The sequence below is a fragment of the Lepidothrix coronata genome, unplaced genomic scaffold (assembly GCF_001604755.1).
Source record: "Lepidothrix coronata isolate B3197 unplaced genomic scaffold, Lepidothrix_coronata-1.0 Scaffold111, whole genome shotgun sequence".
Classification (NCBI taxonomy): Eukaryota; Metazoa; Chordata; class Aves; order Passeriformes; family Pipridae; genus Lepidothrix; species Lepidothrix coronata.
The window spans coordinates 2,218,785-2,237,307 of record NW_016690291.1 but is presented as its reverse complement, the minus strand read 5'-3'; the positions used below and the strand labels follow the sequence as shown (position 1 = coordinate 2,237,307).

General features: G+C 38.3%; 1 protein-coding gene across 2 annotated transcripts in view; it reads right to left on the bottom strand.

Moving 5' to 3' along the window:
- The window catches only part of STK32B (serine/threonine kinase 32B), a 176,900-nt gene extending 161,158 nt beyond the window's left edge, over nt 1–15,742 (bottom strand). For both annotated transcript variants that reach the window (XM_017824497.1, XM_017824498.1), the window contains exon 1: nt 15,423–15,742. In XM_017824497.1, the coding sequence (XP_017679986.1) occupies nt 15,423–15,498 (76 nt within the window). In that variant the 5' untranslated portion in view covers nt 15,499–15,742. The remainder of the gene's footprint in view (nt 1–15,422) is intronic.
- Between the last annotated feature and the right edge of the window lie 2,781 nt (nt 15,743–18,523).

Sequence of the window (18,523 nt, the reverse complement as noted above, 5' to 3'; positions counted from 1 at the left end):
GCTATTTTATTGGGAGGGTAGGGAGCCAGGTGAAGAGGATTTTAGTCAAACACCTAGACAAAGTAGGAGTTGTTCTCTTTTTCTTTTGGATTCAGAACCAAAGACATGAGGAGTTTGTCTCCAAAACTGGATCTTGAAGAATTATCTCTTCTATTTTTAACTGCAGATACAAATTAAATACCTGAGGCAAGTAAGGGCACTAAATGATTCAATTGGGATTGCCTCCCATTTAGTGTTTTTGAACCAAACCATCACCATGGTCTTCAAGTGAATAATGACAGCTCTAACTTGCAGCAGAAGTGTGCCTGAAGTGGAGACCATAGGCTTGCTTTTTCACTTGTCATTGTAAGATTAAAGCTCATCAGTTTGGGAACAGTAATGCTCCTCTGGGAAAACCTTTTCAAAGAAGCAAGCAAACCTGCGGGTTATATGTGGCTGTCCAGGTCTGGTTTATATTTTGGGATTTGAAAATGGTATGGAAATCTCAAGAATTCAAAAACCATTTGAAAGTATTTCTGAAGATGCCCAGGCATTTGTGACTTCTGGCTCTTCCTCATCAAGAAAAGTCACAACTATTTAATTTAATTAAATTAGCAGCACATATAGTGAGTACATTTAAGGGTTGGCTCTCCAGTAGAGAAGAATCAAAGAAAACTTCGAGTATTACTGCCTGGCCACAGAGTAGTACCTCAGAAGCTAGATGCCTCTTAGACTGCCCAGATTTCTATTGACTGTTTAAATAAAAGAAATAATGACATTTTAAGAGGGCTGGTTTCCTCCATTAACTCCATCCATTAGCTTGCTCATTTATCCTCTGCAATTAAGTGACATTCACTATATACTCAACTTGCATTTTACTCATAAATTTTGCATATTTTCTAAAGTTATACTTCTTGAAAAAAAAATTTAAAAAATATCTACTTTAGAGACAGAAACTCAAATCCTAACCTATGAGGTTGCAGAGGGACTGACCTGAATTCACTCTAACAGTTCTGATTAGTATAGTTATCTGGAGCCAGAAAGGGAGTGTGTTTTGATTCTAGCTAGGATTCTTAATATTTCATTGTGTGAATCGTTTACTTTCATAAGAATCACTCCACTTTGTCTGCAATTTTGTAGGAAAGTAGGTCTCCCAAAAGTTTTTTTTTTACAGACATGCTCAAGACTAAACTGTTGTTGATCAAACATAATAAATTTTTTCCAACCTCTGTTGAAACAATGTCCTGAGTTATTAGTTCACCGTAACACCTTTGTATTTTGATGCATCATATTTTGTGGCTGTTTCTCTTCAGGGTGTATAGAAACGACAGAGGAAAAAACCCTGATAGTAACAACTATATTTAATTCATAAAGAACTTGCAGAATTTCAGTGCAATGCATATTTCTTCATCTCAGAGTTTACAGATAAATATTTGATGATAGAATGGATAATTTTCGTACTGAGACTGAAAAAGATAGGTTGATTGCTGTATGTACTAACTGCAGCAGTTTTTTTACTTGGAGTTGATGATTTATTCACTGATCATTGTGCTTCTTACCTCTGGGAAATCTTTATATGTTTATTTTCACGTTATTTATAAGTATGCTTATTTACACACCACAAGCAATTACACCAAAGCTGATAGGACCATGTGTTGCTGAAAACAGTAAATATGAATAAAGCAATCAGGTACTTGGTCTTATCTATCCACTACTAAGATTAGGAGTTGCCCTGGTTTCAGATGGAATAGAGTTAATTTTCTTCTTATTATTTATCAGAGTGTTGTTTATTATTATTATCATTATTATAATTATAATTTACTTTATTTCAATTATGTTCTTATCTCAACCCACACGTTTTACTTTTTTCCAATTTTCCTCCCTATCCTGCTGGGGAGTGGGATGAAGTGAGTGAGCAGGGGTGTGGTACTTAGTTGCTGGCTGGGACTAAACCACAACAGAAGTGAAATATGAAAGATTTAAAGCAAAACAAACTTACACTTACAAAACAAACCAAATCCACCTCAGGTCAGAGGGGGAGGAGGAGGACTTCAGACCAGCCACCATTCCCAGGTTATAGCTGAGGGTTGGCATTAGTAGTAGAAAGTCAGTAGACTCTCAAAACCACAACTTAACTTACAAAGATTTACCTTATATCACCACACAACAGGAATAAATAAAAAGATTCACTTGGTGAACAGAGTGGGTAGCTGACAGATATTAATGGAAAGAACATAACTTCTAATTTTAACCACAGAAGTTATTAGGTGCAAAGCACAAACAAATAGTGAGCTGTAGGGGATAAAATTGCTCAGTGTAGCAGAAGGCTTGTTAGTCTAAATGCCTGAAACATTCTGTGGCATTAAATGTGCTTATACCAATTCTGTATAATCACAGAAATAGAACCTCAAATAAGTTTAATTACAGATGTTAGATGAAAATAATGAGTATTGGTGACTCAGTTCTAGAATTCCCTACCGCATACACTGGGGTTTTTTTATGAATACCGTACATACAAAAATATCTGTGTTTATGTAGGGAGAAAGAGAAAGAGAGAGATTTTCTCTAAAAATATATATATCACTGTATTATATTTTATTAACTAGGATAAAATGGTAAATCAGTAGGTAGAGGTTCCTCTGCCAGTTTTGGAAATAATATTAAACAACATTGGCTTCTTGACAGTACAGAATGGAAGCTTTCAAAATAGTGGGGAAAAAAGCTAAAGTACCATCACCAGGTCTATCCTGTCCTTTCCCCCCCTCCCCTTTTTTTTTTAAAGTTGGGGAAAATTACTAGAAATCAGCTTCATATCACTAAAGACTAGAAGAAACATATTGCATATGACATTAGTCAGCAACCTTTCCTGGGTGATCTGCTGGGCTGTATTCTTCTTTTCCAAATTGGAATGTAGCACTGCAGGAGGTTCTTTGCAACATACAGGACACCCTGTCACTCAAAAATTCTGGATGTCATTAATCCACAAATGTCTGTGGAACAAAAGATGGATATGATCTACCTAGCAGAGAAAGATCTGAGACAGTGCAGGTTGAGAGGCTGAGAGCAGCCTTTAGTTACTCATTAATATTTGTACGCCCAGGGAAGCATTCAAAATTCTCTGCATGTCACAAGTGAGAAAACTGAATGCCACAAGCAGTAATCTTTTCTCTATAATGGACAGCAACTACACTGAAAGGGTTGCCTCCTATTAATGCTTTTAAAATCCATGACTGAGCTCCATCTGACACCTTTGAGACAGACTGATGGCTTCTGGCTCAGGAGCACCAATGATCTGAAGTCAAGGTAGCACTCAGCATAAGTGCTTGAAACCACTGAAAATATGGTATCTCTTCACTGACACACCTTACTTAATCTTTTCTAAAAAGCACACATGATCTCTCCTCACTCTCAGAAAAGTATTGTGAAAAGCCATTCAGAGAGCAGATGCTATCCTAGCAACATCTGGAATTTTCCTAGCCACCAGACAAGCTCCACTTGGATGTCCTGCCTTCCACAGCCAACGTCTATGAAGCTGCTTTCTGGTCCTTTTCCCAACCTGTAATAGTAATAAAACAGGACAGGTAGACCTGGTGGTGCTAATTAAATTTTTTTTTTGCTATTTTGAAAGCTGCCCATGCAGCTTTTCTCTATCTGCTCTCTTCTCCCATTCATCAATAGGGAGCTCCCAAATTCCAAAAGACCAATGATTGCCCCACTGAAAGTTAGGATCAACAGGAAAAGTTCTCTACTCTATGACTCCTTTCCAGCAAAATCTCATGACACTTAGCACTGACAATTTTTTTTCAATAAAGACCAATAAATCCTTCAATAATGTCTTTCAACACTGAGATTTTTGTGGAGAATTTCACACTTGAAATGTATTTCTCTTTCTAAGGTATATTCATCTGCTATTATTGTTTACACCATAAAAAAAAATCTAGTTTAATAATATTAGCTTAAAAACTTGAGCAAGAGACCTCAAAGACCTGTCACTGGGCTGGAAAAGATATTGCAATAATAGCATAATTGGCGCGCTGCTGCTGAAAAATTACATGCCAAGTCCGGGCAAAGAAGAATCTCATGAAGCTGCATAAGGCTTCTTGTATTCTTTTCCTCCCATTATATCCAAGCCAATCTCAATAAAGGCTAACTTTGTTTTACAGCAATGACCTGCACATAAGATTATGTATTTCTGTGGTTTTCATGTGCTAAAACAGTAAAACATGAAGCTGGATTTAAAATAATTACTTTTTCCTACTTCTCAAGCATGATCTTTGACTTTGAGCTCTGTGGAGCAGTTCACAGTGCTTAAGGTATGCTATTGCCCCAAAAGTATTTTCAGGCTTTACAGCTTGGACAAAGATTTATCTAAACCTTACCCCAAAAGGTATAAAATCAATCTTTATAACATAATGTGAAAGCAATCCAGTGGGAAGTGGAAGATAGTTTCAGAAAGGTGTGAAGGACACTCAGGAGGCTAACAGTGATTTTGTGATTATATTGCATCTCTGCTTTAACAAGGTAGCTAAGGACAGTTCTCATTGCTCAGCAAGGGAGGCAGAACAATATCAAAAGGAAATAATAATTATTGGAAGGATTAACTCAATTTGCTTTTTTATATCTTAAATAAGGAACAGCAGGTGTTCCCTTATTGCTGCAAAAGTAGGAAAAAGAAAGAAAATACATTTTGTCCATCCATTTGCACATTTGCAGTAGATTGCTTTGTAGTATATTTATCTTACTAAATACAAGTCTTTCTTACACAGAACAGTGTTAGAAATACAATGACAAAGTCAGTGCTCTATTTCATTCAGAATTATACCAAACAAAAAATGACAGGGCAGAAAAGTACATAAGGTGTAGAACTTATTTAAATGTTTCCAAATTTCAAAGAACTGGAATCAACATATTAAAAAAAAAAAGAAAGATAGAAAATCAGAAAGAAAGTCAAAACAAAACTCAAAATCAATAAAATACTGCCAGATAGAAGTAGGAAGCCAAATAGCATAGATTACATTCTTATTTTGAGTCAGATAAACAAACTGTAGGTAGATTTGATGAATATATCTGAAACAATCATTTTCAATGTAAAATAAGATTAATGAACTATAAAGTATGGAATTTCATACTCTGTTATGATATTATGAAGAAAACATGGGGATATAAAATTCAGGAAATAAACTTCAGATTCAGCAACTATGTTTAGTTATTATTAGAGCCTCAAAAACCTCTATAATAGGCTGCCACCAACTCTAGTGGTTCCTTCAGTGGAAGAGTTCCTTTAATTTAAAAGGAAAATACCTTTGCCATAATTTTGGAATGAATGACACTAACTTAGGTGTCTACATTGCACTTAATAACTGTATCAGAAAATACGGTACAACATTTCTAAGTATAAAAGTATTATAGAATTTGATAGTTTTGTATCAAAGACCTGTGACCACGATCACATAAAAGGGGTGTAGGAGAAAAACTGATTATAGATATAATGAATCTTCCATTAGTTGCGATAGAAATTAATCATATGCAAAACTGGAAGAAGAACCCTGACAGACTAACTACCAGTGAAATAAACTGAAATCATAGAACAATAGAATTATTTAGGAAAAGACTTTTAAAATCTTTGAGTCCAACCACAAACCTAACACTGCGAAGTCCACTAAACCCTATCCGTAAGGGCCAAATCTCCAGTAAACTTTCTTTGGTTCCATACTGCTAGGTTTCCTGGCAGACAAAGAATGCCAGATCAGAAAACACAGAAAGCTGACAGACAACCTTTAGAAAGGAGGTGGTGATTTCAGAAGAGGCATCCGACTTTTATGAACATTTTTGTGCAGGGTTCAAATTCCAGTGATTAAAACTAGAACTGTGTAATTGTCTTGCAAATCCTAACTTGTCCCTTCAGACTCTTTCATTTACTTATTAAAATAGACATATTTATAGGAGTCAATGTGGAAATTAAGGAAGCTAAAGATGAGGTCAAACTGAGCAGGTGAAAGATAACTGCATGTAAACAAGTCTTGTTATTAGAGTGGAAAATAACTTGTTTGGGAACAAAAGGAAGAAAGTCTTCGTTCCTGTGATACAAAAGTACACCCCTACTGTTAGAGTGCCTTGTTGATGGACATTTGAGGTGAATGTTGATTGGCTAAGGGAATAGACCAATGTATAACATTAAGATTTTTCTGAGGACAACCTGAATACGGGTCACATGCTGCATTTTCGTTACATTTGTTAGATTTTGGTAAGTGAGGAATCTCAAAGGGAAAGGCTGGTAGTACTTGCCAATGCACAGATGCCTTCATTCTTTCCTTTTTTCTCCAGAAATATGTGTTTTATAAAAGTGGAGTACTGTGCTGTAGTATACATAGTACATATTGGCCTAACTATAAAAAAGTACTGTATAAATGTGATTTATCATTTAAACAGTATACTGTTAATTTCTAAGAGTTTAACATTAAATCAAAGGATGTTCCATGAAATACTGTATTAAGAGAATCAGTTCTAGGTCCTGAAGAATGTATTAAAGCCCAACATCCCCTTGTACCGAGAGGCTGTAGGCATCTTGGGCCCCATCAGTGCTCATCTGCAGACACATTGTGATACCAACATGCATTTCTAGTACAGCAAGTAGTTTCCTGGGATCAAGTGCAGACAAATAAAAGCCAGTGTTATTCTTCAAAATACATAATGGATTAGAGACTGAACACTAGATAGTAAACCAGCTTTGTTCTTCTTTAACCATAGGAAAAAAACACCCAAGACATTTGCCTGTTCTTTTTCTGCAAAGAGCTTGTATTTACTACCCATGCCAAATTGTGATTGAATCCAAGGAAACTCAGAGGATAATTTAGTTAAGAAAACAACTTTTATTGATCTTTGCAGTTTTTGATCTTTGTATAATAATAATCTTGTACTTTTTCCTGTTGCAGGGAAGCTTCCATATACATAATGTTCACAACAGCAAATTAGGCAACAGTTCAACATAGGCTTGCATTCGGCAGTAAGTAATGTCATTCAAGGTAATCAATTTAACTAGTCCATGAAATTAAGTAGAACTGTGCTCAAGAGAGATCAGACCTCCTGATGTGCACACTGCTTACTACTGCTGCTCTTCCCCCTCTGAAAAGTCCATGCCTTTCCTGCTAAGTTTGGTGTGTATCCCCTACTTTTGATTCCTTCCCCTAATATGTTTTACGTGATAGGGCACTGTGAAATTCCTCTACCAAACTGAACTAAAAATTGTCCTTTTTAATTGAATATTCTCTCAGAAATTTTTGCTTTGTATTGATTGATCTCAGCAGCAACCTTTTCCACACCTTTCCCATTATCTCAGCATTAGCTCACTTAAGTCAAAATCTTGTGAAACCTCCAAGATTAATTTGACAATCTTTCCTCTATTCCACCCTTCAGTGCTTAGTCACGGATGTCACTGCCCACCAGGTTTTGCTTCAAGAAGGTTTTGCCTTCTGCTTTCCCAACCTTGCTTTTTAATGAGAAAGAAAAGAAAAAGGAGAGTCCTGTGCTTATCCAACAAAACCCTGCCTTCTTTGGTTTTATGCCGACGTTCAGAAGGGACTGTACAAAGACAGTTCTGGTAAGATAGGACCTACTTTCTTTCAGAATCTATGAGCAAGATCATAATTACTTACTATGTTTTTTTTCCAAATATTTACTTGTCCATTTTCTAATTCAGTCAGGTACAACATTTGATTCCAGGGTGAAATTCTTTCAGTCATTGGGCAGTATGGTACACAGTGTTCACAAAAAACTGCATTCCCACCTGGGAGCTACATTCACACATCCATATCAAGGAATTCTTTCACTTTCATGACAAATGCTGTCAATGACCCAGTAGCTGTCACGCTGAAGCCAGGTGGGATGAGATAGATTTGTTCCCCCTTGTTCTATGGAAAAGTTGTCAGATCTTTTGAACTCTACTGGGAGTGAAGCCAATATTGAGAAGTAGAGTCAGTTTAATATCTCTGCACATTTGAAAACCATTTGTCCTGGAAGAACCAAACATTTGCTACTCATTTTTTTGCCTCTTCCACCATTCAGCTTTTCCAGTCCTGCAAAACCCAGCTCTCTGAAAGCCTGCTCTTTGGCACAGAAAACAACAGCAGCACAGCTGAAGGAGCAGAACCTTTTCACTGCAAGAAACATCTGTGGGCAGGTGTGGAAGACAATGTCTGAACTTGTGAAGGAGGGATTGCAAAATCAATGGTGTTGAGATTGAGACAATAATCTTTTTTTCTTACAGTTAATTTCATAATCGGAATTTTCCCTGATCTTGATTAGGAGTCTCCAAGCCTATCTTTCTTGATGATTGGTTAGTTTCGAATTATTAATGCTTAGTTATGCAAAAAGCCTCTCTTATATCCAGGCCCACTGCATAACACGTATTGCTACATGGGTAAAATGTTACCTTTCCTGAGCAGTTACACTTCCACCAAAGCAGAAAACTAAATCTTGAAATTGTAGAAAGTATTATTAGGAAGAATCTTGAAAATTCATCATGTCCATCTCAAAACCATCGCTGGCACAGATTTTGTTGAATGTGGATGATGGTAAATTAAAATTGGCAAATAATTTAGCTGTACCTTGAAAGGATCTTTGTTTTAATCCTGACAATGTGAGGTTAATGTGTTATCACACAGCATTTTTAGGACAGTCAAATGGTGGAACAGATATGCAGCTCATTTGAGGCAGCAAGAAGCTAAGATGGAAGTTCCAGATTCATCTTCTTTAGAGATCCCTGTAGAAAAGGCAAAACTGTGATCTAGTATTAAATTTCACCAACAATTACCATTTAGTGTCTGAAGAGGTCCACATTATTTGTGTGCATTGTACCAAAGCCTGATGAGGAAGATAACGGGTGATGGTGATTGCAAAGCTCTGATATTTCTTCTGAACCTCCTTCAGCACAGACCATGTAAACTGTTGATACCAGTTTGGAAGTTGGTACCTCTGTGACTGCCTGAAATTAGCATATTGTTCTTCTGTGCTCTCCCTTCTGTCTATATTCTCCTACTGTCTCATATCATGCTGTAAGTGTATGCTTGACACTGATCACTATTTTGTTCTGTGTTTGTACAGAAAATAGTAGGAGGGATTCTGGAGTGTATTGCACTACACATAATGATGACTTCCTGTCTGAAGTTCAATAAATAGAAAATAAAATTGTATCAAGTTCAAAATGGTCATAAAACAAAAAATAAAAAAAATAGAATAGCCTGGTTCTAATTTATCTAAAACATTATTATCCAGCATAAAATAATGCCTTCAGTAGCTGAGGTTTTCAACAAAACTGCTTTTGAGCAGTTTTTTAAGTCACAATGTGGTATTCCTACCCAATCCAGTTCTAAAGGGAACCAGAATATTCATCTTTGCAAAGAAAAAATGAAAATGCAATGTAACACATCATAGAACTTCCAAGAACAAACTAAAAATCCAGCAGAAATATTGATCCCCACCCAACAGAAGGTATTTAGATTCTAAACCCTTTATTTAACCATTCTGTAGGGCTGCATTTTATGAAACAATTAGTTTTTGAAAGAGTATGTTATTGGCCCTGTGACTTGAGTTCTGTGCAGCAGCTACACAACCGCCTCAGACATTACCCTTTATAGCTTTGTGGCAGCAGGATGACGAGCACTATCATATCACTGACAGTAACTGGACACTGCATACTCTGGTTTGAATCTGACTCCTTTTGACATTTAACCATCGCTTTAAATTGGTTCCATGTGAAACTCTTGTGTGTCATTTTTCCCTATGTGACTTTACAGTTCTTCAGCTTTCATTGCACTTTATATAAATTCAGTCATCATGCTCTGAATTTAGCTACCTGAATCCATACTAATTATAGGCATTTTTCTTAGGCTCTGCATCTGGCTTTTAGGCTTTTAGTACAGGATGGTGTTTTCAGCAGCTGGCCATTTAATAATGATGCTTTCTGAAGCTCAACAACAATTTTAAACCCTTCATTTAAGCTGAAGGCTTTTCTAAACAGGAGGTGTAGAAATCAATTTTAAATTATAACTTCAAATTGGAAGTTTAACTCCAGAGGATGGATGCTATATTCTCTAGTACATAAGATTTCCATTGAGCTTTGTAGTTATGACACTATAGCAGAATAAAGCCTTATGACTCAGGCAAAGTGGGACTTCAGCACTTCCTTGGAGTTAAGTAGATACATAAGCACTACAGTGAAACAATTTCTGGCCATGGAGAAATAAGTCGAGGCATGTTGCTATGCCTCATTTCCTGCACACAAGACTACATTACTGAGGCACAACATGTCACACTGACCTCCATAAAGGTGTGTTTGAGCTCTGCATCTTCAGGATGCTCAGTGAAAAGCTCTTTGGAAATACATATTTACTTAAATGTAATCATGTACCACAAAAATAAAAACAAACTCTTTAAACGTTCAGTACACTTATTTCTAAAAGTAACTATACCAAAACTGACTTTTTAAGCCCCAAATAATCAAATACAGCTGCCATATCACTTGGCAGAGCTAACTTCTAGCTTCTAAAGCTTTGTTTCTTATCCTTTCCTTTGCATCTTCCACCACAATGTAGACAAATATGTTATTACTATTTGGAAGTGTCAGGTCCCCTGTGTCAGGTCTTTTCTAAATGACCCTTTTTAACTATTTCACTTTCACCTCTTAAATATGATTGAAGTTTTAACTGAGCACCATCAAGCAAATCCAGCATGAAAGACACTCTTTGTCACCAGGCTATTGCTAATATAGTCATTACTTATGATATTTACTGAGAATTTGCTATGAACATTGGTGAATATTCCCCTCACTCTTCTATTGCCATTCTTATGAACATATTGATATTTATGAAGAGTTGAACATGAGGAAAAATTTACTCCTTTGGTCTCCTAGTGTTAGTACTAGATACACATATTCGGAAAAGGGTAGTTCTTATGAAATAAGAAATATTCAAGGTGAAGGGAGTCAAGTTCCTTTGCTTCAGCAGTATTAACCAAAATGAGACTGTTTTACCTGAATTGACTACACAATTAGTGTAGCATCTTGCTTAAAAGCACTTTTTAAATGTCTGAAAAAATATTACAGTTCCACACCATTTAAGTATCTAGCTTTGATAAGAGGTAGTGGTGCTGCTACACCAGACCTAGTTGTCTATCCAACATGTACAGCAATAAATATCAAGAAATGAAACATACTTTTCCATATCTTTAGCAACATTACAAGCTCTAGGCAAACAAAGGACTCTATTCCCTGGTCTTTCCAGGCTTTTGTTGTGCTTTAACTTAGGCTAAGAAGAAAAAATTAGATAAATACAACATGGTTTTACCAGAAGTTGTTTGCACACAAATAACCACATATTTCTGCTCGATGACAAACTTATTTTGTACATGGTAGAGTTGGCTTAAATTTAATTTTCTCAATTTCAGTGAAGATGTATGAATAAGAAAGTATAAGCAAAGTTGAACAATTTGAGGATTAACTGGCAAAATGCAAGGTGGGCATCTGTGCTAGTTTTGTCTGGAATACAGTTAATTTTCTTCATAGCAGCTAGTTTGAGGCTATGTTTGGGATTTGTGCTGAAGTAGTGCTGATAGGACTTACACAGTGTCAAAGCCTTTTATGCTCCTCACCCCAGCCCACCAGTGAGGAGGGTGGGGGTGCACAAGGAATTGGGAGGGGGCACATCCAGGACAGCTGACCCTAAATGACCACGGGGATATCCAATACCATATGGTGTTATGTTAGGTATATAAACCCGGGGGAAGAAGATGGAAGGGGGAAACAGTGTGATGGCATTTGTCTTCCCAAGTTAGTGTTAGGTGTGATGGAGCCCTGCTTTCCTGGAGATGGCTGAACACCTGCATGTCCATCGGAAGCTTGTTTTGTTTTGCTTGTGTGCACATCTTTTGTTTTCCCTACTAAGCTGTCTTTATGTCAACCAATGATTTTTGTCCCTTTTATTATTCCAGTTCTCTCCCTCATCCCATCACAGGGGAGTGAGCGAGTGGCTCTGTGGGACTGACTCGCTGTTTGGGGTTAACCATGACAGTAACACAGGGAAAAATGTTATTTAGAGATGGGAATTATGAAGCTGACAGGGGTTAACAGCAAAGGAGATTAAGTCTGGAAATGATCCAGCTGAATACTTACACAAAATAATCAGTGGTCTTGGTCACTGGCATGGAGCTTATCAGAATGGTGATAATTCAAAACACTGAGTAAAGTAATGAAGAATCAGAGCGACCCAAGGAAAGAAGTGGGTGATCATCTTTGAGACTATGAATAATAGAAATGGACCAAAGTTCAGTCATGCAAAAGGTCATGTACATAAGAACACCACAAATTTCTAATGTAGATTGAAGCTCATCGCTCATCAATAGAAATTACTGAGCAAGGCACTGGTGGGCTAACTGATCACATAGTGACAGAACTATCCACACGATACATCCTTGAAAAGAGCATATTATTAAAGGCTGTACTAGAAGAGTTATTTCCAGTAGAGAATAGGAAGCATTTTTTTCCTACTCAGGGTCCTGCTGAAAACTCCCTTGCAATTCTCTGTGTAATTTGGGTTATCTGTGTGCTACCAAGACAGGTTCAAATGCAGACAGATGAGGGGCACAGGAAGCGATAAAGCAGTAGAAATAAGAGAAAATTAGAAAAGGTTTCCCTACAAATCAAAGAGTGAGAGGGGACATTTTTGCTGCCTATTAGAGCACTGGAGTAATTCTGGAGAGGGGAGAGCAGTTTAAAATAGCAAAAAAATTGAATTAAACAGAAATATTATAAATAGGTTAAGAAACATACAGTCAGGAAAACAGATGTTTCTAACCATTCAAAGAGTGAAGTTCTGGGAGATCCAACAAAAATGGAACATAGAGAACTAATGTAGCTAGTAAAAATGGTATGTACTACAGCTTTTAAAAAGATCAGCATATGATAATGATGTGTTATACTGTTTGTAATAGCTGGGGACTAACAGTATGTAGTTCAGGCTTCTGGTTGGATCATTTTTTTATTATCCTACATATGGTAGGGAGTCTACATGCAACTTACAGTTTTTAGATCCACTCAATGGATCAGCATCTCTTCTCACCAGAAAGCATGAGTTTTAACTCTGGAACAGACACTCTGTAGACTTGTCAGGCAGTACCTGGGTGCTCTTCACACACTATTTCCATATATTTATTTGTTAAGTGGTACACTGAATAAATAACTTTTTTTCTATGACTACAGAGTGACAATAAATGGTTTAAAACCTTTTCTTCCAAAATTCATGCTTTATTCTACATCCATCATTAACATGTATGAATATAAAATGACAATATTTTTTCTGCTCATTTTTCTAATTTTGAGACAGCTGTGACATTATACATAATACACTAAATAGCTTACTTTCTACTATTCCTACATATTCATACACAATTCACCTATTCCAGTTCTCTCTGAATCGATAAGCATTGTCAGTCTTGAGCAAAATTATATCATCTCAAGAAACAAGTCCACTTATCCACCTTCTCTTGCTATACTTTACCTTTATTTTTTATTCCATATTGAGTCCAATATTGTGGAAAACAGTGACTCTTGTAGCTACTAGTGGGAATATGAAAAACAACTTCATTTTGTATTAAACCCTGTAAGATACATTTTCAAAGAGGAGATATTTTCCTATGTGATTTAGGTACTTGGAAAAATGCCATCCTGAACAGTATTTTCTAAGTAGTATAGGAAATTGGTTGTTGTTTCAAAAGCAATGGACTCTTCTGAACTAGATTGTTGTACTAAGTGTGATATCTTAAGAAGAATAAAAGATTATGTTAGGAACATGCATAATGGGGAAAGACACTTCAGAACAAAACAAAACCATGCAAAGAATAGATAATGACAAAATAGAAATCCATAAATACTTCATGTGCTTTTTTATTAGCTGTTAATAATGGCTACATTACAGAAATGTTTTCCTGATGGAAAAAGAACTAAGTGGTATGAAGGCATCTCTGCAATAATTCACTATTGAACTTTGTTCATTTTGTTCAAAACAGACCACGCTTTTGTCTCATGATAAAAAAAAGGTGGTAATAACTCATTGAAACTGCTAACTCAAGAGAGCCCAATTAAAATCTTACAAAGGCAGAAGCATGGATATCTTTTTCCCTTAGGGCATCTAGACAAGATTAACAGTATGCTTTCACTCCTGGGTATTTCTCAGAGTGTTACCTCAAGGATTACAAGACTAATTGTGCATGATCAAGATTTTACCTGGGGGGAGGTGTGTGGGGTTCTTTCTCTCTTGTTTGTTTACAGATCATGACCTATGGTAAATTACTGAAATTTTATATCAGTACAAGAAAATTACGGCTATGACACCACAATACACAAATGGCAAATAATCTGTCCCATTCCCCACACAAACAATGTAAACCACACCTCATCAAGCTTTGTCAAGGAATAGGGGATGGTAGTCTTTTCTCAAAAGCAAGTAAAGCACTTTACATGCATTTAGATATTTTCCCCCAACTAGCAAAACAATACAAATATCTCCATGTGTACTGAACATATAGGGCAGAAGATACATGTTTCTGACTTGTTATGAAGCCCAGAAAGACAAAACAATGTGATAGTCTATTTAGGCATAATCACTGCCTAATAAAATATATTGGGAACTTCTGGGGAGCCAATACACTCACAATTAAGCACCCATTGTCTAGACAGGTAGCTACGTCTATTCCATAAGTAACATTAAAAATATTTCTATGATAATATACAAATACCTGCTTCCTAAGAGTGCTCTGTTCACTCTGCCTCAAGAGCCAAAATTATTTTAATCGAAATCCATTCACATAATTCCAGTTAAATAGTCTACATTTGAAAATTACACAGAAACGCATAAATAGTGAAGAAACACCACATATTAAGCAAACTTTTCCATTGCTTTCCAAAAACTTTACAAGGTACACTTTCTTATGATGTATTATCTAGGTGGGGAGCAGAAACTCAGAGTAACAGAACAAGGTAAAAAAAAGTTTCAGACAGGAAAGGTGATGGAAGAAGTACAGAGAGATATCACCATCTAAAACAAGTAGGTGGGCAAAGAGACGACTATAAATGAAAACAAAAACGTGGGCATCCATCTCAAAAATTATGCCCATTCAAAAATACAGGTATGAAGTTACCTGCCATGTGCTCAAACCCCAGCTGGTGATGTGCTAGAATTGAGCTGCGCCTAAAAGCAGACACCCACGCCCTCGGTGTGGATGGCTGGACAAAGGCAGGCTTTCCCCCTGCTTCCCCGGGCAGCGCCCGCAGCAGGCAGCTCCGCCGGAGGATCTACGCGGATCCCGGAGGGAGCGGGGTCGGGACCCGGCCCGGGCAGCGGTGACGCCGCTCCAGCTCAGCGCGGGTTCGGTACCGCGGACAGCTCCGCACTCACCGTCCTCGTTCTCGTCGAAGACGGGCGCCCTGTGGGAGTGGCCGCCCCCCATGTTATTCCGCGGCCGGCTCCGCATCCCCCGCCGCCAGCATCCCGCGGGACGCGCCGGGGCACCCCGGCAACGGGGTAGCTGCCTCCCGGCTCCCAGCCCCGGTCCGCCCGGGGGAGCCTCGGCAGGGCTACCAGTCACCCTGCGACATGGAAGCGATCCGTGTGCCCCTGGCAGAGCCCGCTGCTGGCTGGCGCGCTCCGACTTGGTCCGTGTCTCATCGCGGAGGGGCAGCGGAGGGAGGGAGTTAGGGGAGGAGGGAGGGATGGGGGGGGAGGGAGGAGGCGGAGGTCCTGCTGCTGGTGGCTTTTGGTGAGCGGTAAAAGCTGGATCTACCTGGATCCTCGCGGATCCTCCCTCCTCCGCTTTTCCTCCTCCCACACCTCCCCTAGGGAACGCAGAGCCCCCGCTCCCGCCTCGGCAGCAGGGCCGGGACCCCCGCCCTGCGCTGCCCCGGCGGCGATGCCTGGTGGGGAGCGGGACCGAGGATGGGGAGAGGCAGGAGGGGCGAGCGCTGCCCTAGGTCCAGATGATGTTTGTTTTGCCTCCCAACTGGGACAGGGGTTCATCCCAGGCAGCGCGGTCAGTTGACCGAACTTCCCTGAGTTTACAAAGGGGAGGGGGAAGAAGGAAAAGAGAGACATTCCGTCCCGTTTCCCTTCCCACCGGGAAGCGCCCGTAGGGCAGCCCGGCCCCGCAGCGCCACCTGCGGGCGGGACGGGGTGGCCCTGGGTGGGCCCGGCGGGAGGAGGCGGCAGCTTTGGGATCGTCTGGGCGTGCAGTTGGTACAGGTAGATGTGCGTGTGTTTGTATATATAGACATATAAATATAAATATATATATATATATGTGTCTTGAAATGACTCCCCCGTAAAAGTGCATTAGAGAAAACCGCCAGCACCGCTCAGGCATAACACTAATCACCTGCCATACAAGGAGCAATGAGGGCTTTCTGCAGTTGCTGTTGGTATTTGTAGACAGAAATAGCTGTCTCTCTGTCTCTTCCAAAAATGCTACCATCAGCAACTTTTGGGGTGAAGTAGAAACAATTGTCTTTGAAACTTCCTCCAAAGGAAAAGAGGTAAAAAAAAAAAAAGGGTAATATATCTATATTATTATTGCATCCAGGTCAAAGTCTGTGCAGCTCCTGAAGGGGAAATCTGCAGGAAAAAAAAATTGAATAGGAAGTTGCATTTTTTGCTTTTTCACTGTTACAAGGGGAGAAGAGAGAAAAGGAATAGGATCCTGAAGTCAGGGTACATGTGTTTCCATATATACAGGCAGAAAGACTCTCATATTCTCCTGTAATACTTACCACCCTTCTTTCAGTACAGCTGTTTAGAAAAGCCAACAAACAAATTCTACATGAAGTAGGAGAACTTTCAGTCTCTTTGCTTATGATTTTTATCTGCCCTAGTTACACTCATCAGCTGTCTTTGAACCCAATATAAACCTGCTATAACCTCTCTGGAAAAGGTTGATTACAGACTTGAATGACGTGGGTAAGATCCTGTGCTGTGTGACTGAGAGCTTGCAGCAGCTACAAACCCAGAGAACTGATAAATTCAGACATTTTGATATTTTTCCATAAGTAGACAGGGACAGATTGTATCACCTGCTGATATATGTTACTTAAATCATTTGGTTTACCACTATTTCCATATGAAAGCATTTGCAAAATAGGGAAGCTTTCAAAACTTTTACCCACGACTGTTCTTCTAAAATGTAGTCTAGAAAGCATTACTTGCTCTTTGTTATTCTTTTGTTTATTACCCATTCAAAGATTTAGTCATCCAGTCAAAAGCAGAAATGATATCATGTTACTGATGTTATGTTCCTTCAGTCAGAAGACAACAGTAGCATATAGAAATCACAGACCTTCAGCTCTCTTTTGGGTTAACAAGCCAACATGGTGCTTTATGTTAATCCATTTTCTTTAGCAGGAGCAAGGAGGACTGCACTCACAGATTTCAGCTGATAAGAGTTATCATCTCTCTAAGTTAAGGGCTTATATCACTTCAATCTAATTGTTTCAATTCATGTGGAAGTGTTTTAAAGTACCCTTCCAAGTAATGGGAAGAAGAACCAGTTTGCCATTATGTTCCCAAGCTGATAATTTTACACACGAGAAATAACTCCATAGGATATGGACATGGGATGAGTAGGAGCAGTTTGGAATTCCTTTGCATGTAGAAAATACAAATTCATTAAAAATTATTTAAAACTGTCTCCAAGAGTTATTCTATTTCTTTTTTAGATCTGACTTCCTTCATATAGACCAAAAGTCTAACAAGCCTTCTGAGATGATTTTCTTGATTTTATATGACAAGGTTCACCATGAACCAAAACAATTCTAGCAATTTACAGGACAATCAGTTGTCTCCGTTAATTAGTCAGTCCTACTAGATAAATGTGTCTTTTTGACTCCTATGTGGATTATCACAGTTTTGCAATAAGTTTGCCCTTGATTTTTGAAAAATTCTGGCTTATGTTTAAACATCAGCATGACTAGGACGTTAAGACAGCATGCTGTATTAATGTGAGATGTGAAAAAATAACATACAGTAATAAAGTATTGATGAGTCATTGTTTTGTGATTTATTAATTGAAAACATTATATTCCTCTATAACTCTTTCACTTGATTAGTGTCAGACAATATCCTTCACAGTCATTTTCTATAGAAACACACCAAAACAATGATAGTTTGACAAGAATTGTTGGGTTTGCTGTTCTGAAGGCACTACAATGTATTAATTGCTACAGTGCCTTTGTTCTGAACAAAGGTTTGTTTGTATGACACTCACCAGCTTCCTGGGAGCATCAGCATTTCTGTAGCTAAATCAAATGTTGTTTATGTCATGGTGTCCAATGGAACAGAGGGCATCAAGCCTAGACGTGTGCTTAAGGCCCAGCAAAGATTCAAGGAAGTCAGTGGCAGTTTTCCAGTACCTTTGACATGAATAATATCAAGCCTTGAATACATAGGCTGCTTATTCACGTGGTCCTGGGCTCCCCTTTGTTCTTTGCAACCCTGAATGCATGCTAAACTCT